Raw genomic sequence first — 12,190 nt, forward strand, 5'->3', positions numbered from 1 at the left:
GTGGTGAGCCAGCCACTTGGCTATGTCCCTCAGAGAGGGCGCTGGTGCAGGGGGGCCGATCACCCGATCGGCAGGGACCCGGCGAGAGGGGTCGAACGGCGTGGTGGAGGAAGGAGTGAAGGGGGAAAACGTTGCGCTCCACCTGCCCAACGAGGGCGGTGGGGCGGACGTCGGCCCCCACAGCACTCGTGCTTAGGCATCCAGGAAGCTCTGGGCGACGGCTTTGGTTATTCACACCGTATAAACTGTCAGTTCCAAGGAAGATCTTTCCCCAATTTTGGAGATCCAACTAATTGGATACTGGTTCGCTATGCAGACCTTTGGGGGGGGGGGGGGGGGGGGCTTTACACGATCTAACCCAGAGGTCGGCAACACGTATTTATGGACTGCTTTCTTTTTACAGAATTCGAAAAAAATGGCTCTTATTTTAGTTGCCGACCCCTGATCTAACCTTAATCTTCCCCCCCTTAATTGTTTTTCTTATTGGATGCAACAGGAAAATAAAAGTAACGTGGTTATGCAAAAACATATTGAAAGGTCTTCTTGGTTCTTTCGGTAAAGTCACGTAGAAGGGAAATAATAAAATAATAAAAATAAAACCTAATAAAATACAATGTATTTTTATTACTTTATTATTTCCCTTCTACGTGACTTTACCGAAAGAACCAAGAAGATGAATCCCTGCAGTCACGAAAGCTTTAAAGCGAAATCTTGAAAGGTTTTAAGCACGATTTATTCATTAACACAATTCCTTTACAACCTTGCTCTCGTATATATGGGGAAAATATATTAACTGCCAAATATTATAGGCATGATCCTTATATTTGGGTGATACTATACATAACAAAATAATATTTCGCTTCATTGGAGACTAAGTAACAAAAATAGAAAAAGCAGACAATACGTCACCTCCGATTATCACGGTTGGCTACGTATGGTGCGAAAGAAGTTCAGTTCCATATCGCATATCAAATATTTTTTACACAACCATCCGCTCCATGGCCTTCTGGGAGTGCATAATTTCAGCAACATTGATTCAAAACAAACTGGACCAGTTTTGAGCGTCTAATCAATAATCAGGCTTGCATAAATCAATGCAGGTTAACTGCCAGATGTTATCGGCAAGGTCATCTGGCTGTAACAAGATATTATAGGCAGATGTTATAACATATGGTTGTTTATCTAGAAGGAATATTTGCGAAATGATAGCTTACTCATCTGGGGTAAGAAGTACCATGGCTAACTCAATTGTACTGTATGCATAAATGTTCTCAGAAATAATGTTACATGCAAAATTGCAACAAAATAACAAAGTTTAATCACTTTGATATCAAAATCACTCCAAAATGAATTTTCAATACAATGTATTTTAAAGTGTGCTTGCATACATGTAAATACATCATTTACTGTATACTTATTACAGCGCCGCACTCCAAAAATGTATAAATATAAATACAGCTATCACCAGTGTAGTAAAATCAAGGAGCAGATAAAGATAACACATTACACAGGTCAACAGAATTTTGGGAAAAACTAAAAGTTTACTTATGACATATAAGCATAAAAACAAACTCCAAAGCCATCCATCCTACAACACCACACCAACATTTCTCACAATGCAACACCGCCGACTGGAATTGCGCATTATTTTGTACTTCAAAATAGAATTGCTGCATATGCTAAATTGTGTCATATTTCCTCTGATTTGTCAGTCATTTCCTGCCCTGCCCTCCCTTATATTTTCTGGCGTTTGCAGTGGGGAAAAAAACCTCAATACGTTCAAGAGTTATCAGTACTGTAGTAAGATCTGAGAATGTAAACCTAAAATACTGTATTGAAATGTATGACTTTAAAGTGAAACATTTCCTCTGTGCGACTTCTGCTAGCTTTACAGCCATGATGCTCAGTCAACAGCACTCGCGTTTGACACCCTTTGTGCCGTTTCATGACCAAACCTGTTACAATGTTCATTATGGCTTTGAGACGAGCCTAATAGCAGGACTGCTTCGAGATGCTCGAACTGCTTGGTAGCAAAGTCAAGGACTTTGTTTATTGTGGGACGTGGTAAAAAGGTCCAGCTTTACCTTGTGAGCGAGTTTGATCACCAGAGCACAGCCCAGCTGTTTGATGCAGGTTAGAAACCAGCATTTAAATATTGTAATAGAATGTTCATCACACAGGACCATCTTCCTTTGTCACAAATTCTATCGAGAATTTTTTGTAGAATCATTGAAACTGTGCAAATGAATGTATTGTACATACCAACAGAATATCAGCACTGCTTAATGAGCAAAACATTGTGCTTTGATGCAACTCGTGTTGTACATAAAACAAAAGCTTCAGATAAACACCAATCCCACTGCCAGTCAGAGCTTTATATAGTGAGAGTTTGTGACGAACAATACATTTCCACAATTTTAAAACAACATTTTAAACTAAATGTACCATTAATACTTGTCAGCCAGTTAAAGGTGTATTTTTTGTATTTAGTTATCATGAACTTATTTCCAAGCCTTAGACATTTTGATTTATCAAAGAGTTTAACATTTTTCTTCTTTTACATAAAAGGCAAATTTTTAAATCAACGCTTTGGCTTTTTATAAATAACAGCCAACATAACTTTACGAGTCCACTCCACTGAAGCCTTTGTATATGTAAATTGTGATTTAGGATCACATAGAGCCAAGGTTGGTCCATAAAACCTGAGACCTTCCGATGCAACTTAACCATTCATTCTTGACAATGGAGTTACATTACATGGAACCCTGTGAGTTAGAGACCACATGTCTATAAAGACCAATTTACATGACAACTATTGGTGGTCATCATAACCGCAAATGTTATGTTATTCACATCCTATATGGTCTAAGATGTAATGATAGAATGCACAATTGTCAGAACCCAGAGTGGTACAACTGTATTTTCTCACATATTGTGTGCATGTGATTACATGGATATTCACATACATATGCAGAAGTCCAAAACACTAGACATTCTGACAAGTTCCCAGAAATGTCTTTACCACATTATACAACACAATAAGGATGATCATATTTTATCATAAGCTACAATGATTGGCATTAGTGCAAGCGACATAATGTAATTGTCACAACAGTTCAAGACATCCTGTAAAATACATCACAGCACTGGAAACGTACGACTATGTTTAACTCATAATGCAAACACAGAAGCACAAAATACAATTCTTTCTACATCTCAATTACATTGCAACCACAAACCTCTGTGGTGGCCGTTTGCGTTTAGTTCCTCCAGGGTGCTCATAGAGACCGGCGGAAAGATATATATTAGCTTTCCAAATGGCCACATCGCTGTTGTCATCAGACTGCCTGTTGAATAAAGCTGTCACCACATGGTCCACATCTCCAGTTGCTTTTCATAATTTATGAATGCTGCAGCCAGCACACCATCACGCAGCAGTGCAGATAAAAGCATGTCAAGAGCGTGCAAAAACGTAGCACAGATTTTGTTTGAGAATTTTGAGAATTTTTTTTCATCCGCAATTGCACTAAAATGTATAGAGCAAGTCAAACAATTTGTAATCATATATCACCCTTAACCGTTAATTTACATATAAACATATTGGTTACAATTTCTGCACTTTTGTAAAATGAACATATTCAACCAATGTCAAATTAACGTATTAAGTGTATTTTGGTTACAACTAATTAATTTGGTAGGGAATTCATTACATTGGTTTTATAGAATCCAGTTAACTGTAAAATAAAACCACCTGTATATTCGCTTTCAAACATGAAGCATTTCCAAAAATAAAAATTGCAAGTTTTTATTTTTTAAACTTTAAACAAATCAGTCAAAATATGCACCAATGTATTTTCAGTGCTTGCATTTATCCAGTTATACTTGGAGCAATTATTTAATCGCTCAGCTATCCAAGGGCACCATTGTGAAAAGACAGATTTCAATTCTGGCATAACCTCCACCCATGGTGTTTACACTGCATTTGGAGGGCAACCCACAAACGTTTGCCAACAGCAAACACCTTACACATTTCAATACTTGGATCCCATATTTTACAAATGATAAACGCAATTACAGTTCACAATATATGTATCTTCATGAATGCTGAAACTGTGAAGGAATCAAAATGTTAGATGTACAAAATCTAACAATAATTTCCCTAAGAAAACCGTTAACACAACATGAATTCCACCAAAATAGCTACACGCGTCAGTCCATTGGTTACTAGTTTAATGATGTGTTAGTAGCAAACTGAGTTTAGGGGGTTAATTCTTGTGCACGTAAAAAGCCCCGTTTTCATTTATTTTTTTATGAATTGCAACTTCATGTAGTCATGGCTAAAAGCATCTTATCAAGTTGTCAAGACCAACGTGTATTAGTTAAGCTACTTCTGAAGTTTGCTCTAACGGCAGCAAAAACACACACACATAGCTTGTCACCAATTGCAAGTCTAGGAAAACACAAAGCCTGAAGTAATATCTATATATGCACTCGACAGCTAGACCAGCTGGTAAATAGCATTAAATGTAATGGTAAGAGAGAAGCCTAATATACTTGAATCCATCTCACTTGGTTTGAAAATATTAAGGTGACATTGTGACAACTGTAATCATAGGATACAAACTGGAAGCTTATACAAAAACATTGAACCCTTTATTTGTTTTAATGTTTTATGTTGGTGACAGTTAAACCATCCAAATTCAGCGCTGTGTGTCATTAACATGCATAAAAGAAGCAAAAAAGGACAAATAAAGGATTCCATCACACCTGTCCGTGAATGCAAAGTGGCCGTGCCCAGTAATACTGTACGCTTGCAGTTTAACAAGTGTAAACTCAGTCTTATTGCTGGTGAGGGTAACACCATCCTGTGACACCTTCCATGAAGCAAGCACTAAGCTGTGCCACAACAGTGCATTCCAACATTTTCCCAGGGCTCCCACGCATTACACCATGTAGCTTCAAATCTTGCAGATGATGGTTATGGCCTTGTAAACTTTTTTTTATAACGCTGTTTGATTCTTTCGCAGTCGAGGCTTGTTTTCGATTCAAACCTTGTACTGTTTATGAGTTCATACACGAGATCACCTGAGATCACTATAAAGTGATCAGCTCTGGAAATGAGTATTCTCAGACCAGGAATTTGTGATTTTATTTAGGGCTCCAGAATTTATATCCAGTCCCAAGTAAGAATATCCAGCATGAAATGTCTCGAAGCCCAGCTTCAGTCCTTTTTTGACAAACTGTCCATTGGTTGCTCAATTACTAACATCGCAGTTTTGGCAACAAACACATTGAAAATAAACTACTCAAAAGCCAAGCGCAACACAAGTAAAAAAAAACGTGACAAATCAGCTGTTTGCATATGCAGAGTATATGTATGGGTCACTGCTGCATGTCAGTACAGTCCTGTTGATACTTCTTCAGACCAATTTCTGCCACCACTATTCCATCTCGGAATGCACTTCAATGACAGTAACAATTTCGTCAGGGCCTGTGCTCTCGTAACCGTATTTCTACCACAAGGAGGTAAAAAAAGGCAGCAGGAGGCACCGAGCAGTCACAGAAGAGCTAAATCTCTCTCCCATTTTGTACATTACCCCTTATGTAGGTCTGTCATCTGCAGGTGTTGGGAGGCAGTAGTCATAGGTGCGGCTGTGTTAAGGCGCACGGGTGAGGCCCATCCATCAGAGGATCACACAGCAGCGGCAGAAGCGAGCACGTGGCCCAGGGGCCACCTGAGGAGGGGTGCTGGGTGCAAAGTAGGCGTGTACCTTGATTTCTGGCAAATGAGCCTGTGGGATGAAAAAGTCATGTTGGGAATGCATAAAACAAAGAAACGAGTTTTACAATTAAAAAAGACTGCGTCATCGCATGCAATCAAATGCTGGGCAGTGGTAATTTCTGTTAGTGGTCCAGTGGGTGGAAATTAGGAATTCCTTTGGTTGAATTCATCCTGAAGCAGAGTAAAGATGATTTCATATGATGGTACACATTTTACTGACCTTGGACATATAGTCCGAGCCAACTCCACATGGCTTTTAAACTGTCAGAATATAGCCAAAAGGCATATAAAGCAATTGTGTCTAAAGTAAAACATCTCCAGTTAAACATAAACCATACCTAATACTTCCATGATGTAAAATGGCAAGAAACAGGATCAGACCAACGGTCCAAGGGTTACCCACCCGCAGGCGTTTGATGCCTGCACGCGTGATCTGCTGGCAGTCATAGAGCTCTACGCGTTGCAGGCTCTGGCAGCCCTTGAGATGCTCGAGAGAGGCGTCCGTCACCAGGGGGCAATTGTCCAGCTCTAGCACGGTGAGGCGCTCGTGTGAGCATGCCCCATTTCCCAGGTGCCGGATCCCGTCGTCTGTGATCAGCTCGCAGTGAGAGAGGCTCTGCGTGTGTAAACAAGGGTATTATTATTATTATTTACTTTGGAGTGGGGCTGGTTGTTGATAACTTCGTTTTCAACTAAAGGTGCTTTCGAGACACTAACCTTTAGGGCAATGAGGTGCCTGTAGGAGGCGGTACAGAAAAGTAGAATTCTAGCAGGCTATATGTTCTGAGTGTGAGTGTTCACCCTCACGGATGCATAGATTTTATCCAGGCATCCTAGCTTTCTTCCAAATACACAAATACTCAAGGTGTTGGCTAAACATCTTGCGCAGCGCCCTTCTGAAAAAAGTCTTGGAGAATCAGTGGAACGATCTGGGATAAAGAATTGTATATCCATAATTGTTTCATTATTCCTGTATTTGTCATTACAATTTTAAACAAATGATTTTTTATAAACCTCCACTGTACCATCACAACTCATCACCAAACACAGCAATCATGTTTCAAGACCACCAAACATGGACATTTAAATTGTCTCTACACGTGTGTTGCATTACACATACCAGCACCTGCAGTCGAGGACATTGCAGGGACAGCTGGATGAGTGTAGCATCAGTTATCTAATAAATAAAGAACACATAAGTCTCTACTCACCAGCAACACACACCTCAGCAACTTCATATACAAACATACACCTTGGCCACTCAAAACACATCATCAATACTGACGGTTTTATAGCTCCCAAAAAAGAAGTGTAACATGCATACCATATTAAGACACGTAAAAACAATGGCATATGCGATAAATAATTCTACGGTCTTACCTGTCAGTTCACAAAGAACCGTACACTTCTCGTACAAGTCTATAAAGTATGAATGAGCGAGCCTAATTTTTTGTGCTTTTCGAATAAAGGAAGAACATTTTGAATTGAAGATAAACCAGCTACAGTACATGTGGAAATAATTGGTGCCTGTAGTTCCCCCGAAGCACAAGACCAAACACTAAAAAAATGTAAGTGAGAAATTAATGAGTAAGACAAATCTAAAAATGTTGTGGAATAAAAAGAAAATAAACTTTGGTAAATACAAGTTCTGGGCAATATTATTTACTCATTTGTAGTTGATGTGTAAGTCTTATGATTACAGCTCTGGAATTTTCATCGTAAAAGCTCCAACCACACTTTTAAGAGTGTATTTCCTCTGCAGTTTGGCTATTGCAATTTCCTGTGTCAACGACTGGTTACGCATTGCCTTTTCCCAAAGGTGCAGCGCATGCATGAAACAAAACCCAGCGCTATTTAAAAATGATAGTTACGAATGTGAGGCTCTATTGTTTACAACAAAGTGGCCTTGCACAGTATTACACCAAACAATAAATTGTAACTAAAACAAATGATTTCCTTCCACTGTTGCAATGATATTAAATGCCATGAAAATAAAAATAAAAATTGAAATGTAGACTGCAAATATAAGCATCATCTCATCTATCGAGTGAGTTGCCAGGTATGGTGCAACAACAGTTAAGGAACAAAAGCCACACCTGGATGCACTCTTCCAAGTCCATCTTCTCCAGGTCATGACAGTTCTGCAGGTGAAGACATTTGAAAAATACCCCCTTTAATCTCAACATAATTTCAATTGTATGTATGCCAGTCATGTAATGGCTTTACTTTGATTTTTTTTTAATATAATAAATAACAACATTCACCTTACCCTGGCAAGCATTTGAAAGCCTGTGTCAGAAAGCTGAGAGCAGCCGGCCACCTCCAGTATCCTATTGGTAATAAACACAACAGTTATTTACTTACCATTAAAAACAAATATAAAAACTATATCTTACACGTGTGGCTGCATCTGCAGTATAAGCAAATGCAGCAAAAAATATCAAATTAAGTTCACGTAACAAGTATAATGTAAATGATGTTAAACAGCGCTCTTTGTAAGAAAGAAACACTTAAGACATGCCTCATTGGCACAACCACAGCTTAGAATGCACTCAGATCCACTCCTAGTACCCGGATGTCCACACAATCTCCAAAAACAGCCAGCACAACAACATTGTGCAAAGTGAACAAACGCACCGTAGGTGGCAGCAGTTGTGGCCAAGAGCACTGAGCAAGGCGTCGGTGAGTGCGTTGCAGCCCGACACAGAGAGAGACTGCAGCTTGTGGCAGCCACGGCAAACCGTGATGACGCCATCGTCAGTCACACGCTGCACACACAGAGGCAAGGCAGTACGCTTTTAAACAGGGTCATCTACAAGTTTTGTCTCAATAAATAAATCATTTGTAAAAACAAACCAGACTACACAAAAGGGACTAATGACGGATGATTTATCTGCCACATCGTGTACTTAGAAGAGGATCGTTTTCTTCTTGTCATTGGAAACATTCTAATGTTACAGGTTGCTAAGAAATTGTTAGTTCGTTCCTTGTGAGGGTCCCAGTGGCAGCATGTTGAGTAACTCAGTCCAGACCTCCCTTTCCCTCGCGACAGACTATCTCTTCCTGGGGAATTCCCAGGCGTTCCCAGGTCAGCCGAGCGACATAGTCCCACCAGCGTGTGTCCTGGGCCGGCCCCGGGGTCTTTGCCCAGTGGGACGTGCCCGGTAGAGTTCCAGGGGGAGTCTCTCGGGGGGCATCCTTACCAGGTGCCCGAACTATCTCAACTGGCTCCTCTCGATCCGGAGGAGCAGCGGCTCGACTTTTGAGGCTCTCCTGGATTATCGAGCTCCTCACCCGATCACGGAGAGTGAGCCCTGCAACCCTGAGGAGAAACCTCATTTCTGGCCCCTTGTACCGGCGATCTCCTTATTCGGTCATTACCCAAAGCTCATGACCATAGGTGAGGATGGAAATGTAGATAGACCAGTAAATCGTGAGCTTTGTACGAGAACTCAGCTCCCGCTTCACTACTACGGAATGGTACAGCGCCCGCAACACTGCGGACGCTGTGCCGATCCGCCAGCCGATCTCCCGCTCCCACTTACCATCACTCGCGAAAGAGACCCCTGAGGTATTTAGAATCCTCCACTAGGGGCAGCTGTTCCCCCTTCACCTGGAGAGAACAATTCACCATCTCCCGGGAGTGAACCATGACCTCAGGTTTCGAGGTGTTGATCCTCATCCCAGCCACTTCACACTTGGCATCAAATAATTCAAGTGCATGCTGGAGTTCACAAACTCACGAGGCAAAGAGGACGTTATCTGCAAAAATCAGCGATTCCCCTGTACTGGATACCCTCCATACCTTGGCTGCGTCTTGATATCCTGTCCATGAAAATCACAAACAGGAGTGGAGACAAGACGCACCCTTGGCGGAGTCCAACACCAACAATGAACAACTTTGATTTAACACCAAGAATACGGACACAGCTCTCACTCCAGAAATAGAGGGACCGGATAACGCATAAAAGCGGCACCGGTACATCATACTCTCGCAGCAGAGGTAGACTGAAGAAGCATACTCCCATGACCCCTCAAATTTCTGTGAGATAGAAAAGAGCTGGTTCATTGTTCCATGACCATGACGGAATCCACATTGTTCCTCCTGTATCTGAAGCTCGGCCACGGGGCGGAGCCTCCTCTCCAGCACTGAGGAGTGTGATTCCTCTGTAATCGGAGCACACTCTATGGTGTGCTCCAATTACGACCACAGTGTGCCAATCCTTAGGTACTATACCTGCTTTCCATGCAACACTGAAGAGGCGTGTTAACCACAACACTCCTACACTGTCCAGCACTTTCAACAACTCTGAGCGAATCTCATCCACCCCAGCAGCTTTGCCATTACGAAGGCCTTTGACCACCACAGTGACTTCGGCAGCCGTGATGGATCCGACCCCCCCCAGCTATTTCCAGAGATGCCTCCTGAGAGGAGGGCATGTCCACCGGGTTGAAGAGCTCGTCAAAGTGTTCCTTTCACCTCTCGACTATCTCCTTAGTTGATATGAATGTTACGCCACTCTTACTGAACACAGCATGGGGCACGTCCCGTCAAACCCTCCTAAGCTGTCGGATGGTTTGCCAGAACATCTTTGTGGCTGTCCGGTAGTCCCTCTCCATGGCCTCTCCAAACTCCTCCCACGCCCGGGCTTTCGTTTCAGCGACTAATGCAGCTGCCGCCCTCTTGACAAGCCGTTACCTCTCAATCGAGTCGGGAGACCTTTTTCTGAGCATATCTCAGGGGAAGCCTCCTTCTTTAACTTGACAGCTTCCCTCACCACTGATGTCCACCAGCAGGTCCTAGGGTTGCCACCATGACAGGCACCAACTGCCTTCAGGCCACAGCTTTTCGCAACTGCATCCATGATCGAGGTCCTGAACATCGTACACTCGGACTCAATGTCCACGACCTCCCCTGGAATGCAGGATAAGTTTTCCCGGAGGTGGAAGTTGAAATCTTTCTGTACTGGGTCTTCCGATAGACATTCCCAGAAAACCAGCACTATTCGTTTGGGCCTTCCATGTCTATCTGGTCAGTGACCAAAGCATCGGAGCCAACTTACCACCAGGTGGTGATCATTTGAAAGCTCTGCCCCTCTCTTCACCCGAGTGTACAGAACATAGGGACTTAGGACTGATGATACAACTATAAAGTCAATCATTGACATTCTGCCCAAGGTGCTTTGGTACCACGTACACTTATGAGCACCCTTGTGTTTGAACATGGTGTCTGTTATTGACATTCTGTGACTAGCGCAGAATTCCAATAACATCTCGGGTTCAGATCAGGGGGGCCATTCCTCCCAATCACGCCTCTCCAGGTATCTCCATCATTTCCCACGTGAGCATTCAAGTCGCATAGTAAGACTATGGAGCCAGGAAGCGGCACTTTTGTCGGGCACTGCACCCACCGCAATTCATGTTACCTACAGCACTAAGATTCTGCTTTTGTAGAATGTGGTTTACAATCAATTAAGACCACCGATTTTTTTTTAAGTGACATTTGACACTGAACAGTGCAAGAATGCTGATGCATTTTTTTTTACGAATAGGACTAAGGGCTGATTAAAAAATATTTAACACTCTACGCACACTCCCAAAATGATTTATCCTTCTAGATCAGCCTTAACAAAATAACTTAAAATGTACGTTAAACTTTGTAACTTACCAATAAAATATTAATATAAAAATACTTCGTATTGCTCAAAGCATATACTAAAATATTCAGTCACATTCTAAAGCTAATTACAACATCCAACATTACTATTCATCAAAGCAAAAAATAAATGCGCTGCTTTAGATTCATTTGGTCATTGATTTTAATTTGAGCACATTTGACCCAAGATAAATCGAGCCTTTTTAAGCAATGCATAATGTACCATTTGTCCAAAAGGGTATTTAATGGCAGGAAACTATTTTATGCCAAGAGAAGTCCCCTAAAAGAAACAAAATATCATGTGAGGAAATAGGGGATGCATAATTTAGTGGCCAAGGCAGTCTAATTTCACAGCCTGTTGAAATTTTTATGCTATTAAAATAAAGGGCATGTCGCCACAGTCGATAATTAAAGATTTTCTAATTAGGTTGTCCAAGTACATGGGGATAATGACTTATTAAGGTATGTCCTCCGAGTAAAGATCAAATAACACAACATTTACATTGGGTAATATACATATTTTTTCAAGTGAAAAATCACAACTCCCTAAATTAGAAAACAAATAAAATAATTGACAGTCCAAAAATTAGGACAATGGACTTCTGACTGCAGTGTCACATATATCAATATGAAACCTACAAATACAAGTAACATATTTCTATTTCAAATTATACAAAAAATGGTAAATAGTATAAACCCTTTTTTATCTTAATTATAAAATATAATTAACAGGTAAAGACTTGAGTACATGT

At 41.2% G+C, this 12,190-nt stretch overlaps 1 protein-coding gene across 2 annotated transcripts in view; it reads right to left on the reverse strand.

Moving 5' to 3' along the window:
* Nucleotides 1-1,347: 1,347 nt before the first annotated feature.
* LOC133345063 (F-box/LRR-repeat protein 20-like) overlaps nt 1,348-12,190 on the reverse strand; it is a 32,713-nt gene continuing 21,870 nt past the window's right edge. For both annotated transcript variants that reach the window (XM_061555471.1, XM_061555472.1), the window contains exons 11-16: nt 8,420-8,550; nt 8,052-8,112; nt 7,879-7,923; nt 6,903-6,959; nt 6,186-6,398; nt 1,348-5,792 (exon numbers count right to left, since the gene is read on the reverse strand). In XM_061555471.1, coding sequence (XP_061411455.1) covers nt 5,685-5,792; nt 6,186-6,398; nt 6,903-6,959; nt 7,879-7,923; nt 8,052-8,112; nt 8,420-8,550 — 615 coding nt within the window. In that variant the 3' untranslated portion in view covers nt 1,348-5,684. The remainder of the gene's footprint in view (nt 5,793-6,185; nt 6,399-6,902; nt 6,960-7,878; nt 7,924-8,051; nt 8,113-8,419; nt 8,551-12,190) is intronic.

This window comes from Lethenteron reissneri, chromosome 21 (assembly GCF_015708825.2).
Source record: "Lethenteron reissneri isolate LAM-NWPU_2019-01 chromosome 21, ASM1570882v1, whole genome shotgun sequence".
In the NCBI taxonomy this organism is placed as follows: domain Eukaryota; kingdom Metazoa; phylum Chordata; class Hyperoartia; order Petromyzontiformes; family Petromyzontidae; genus Lethenteron; species Lethenteron reissneri.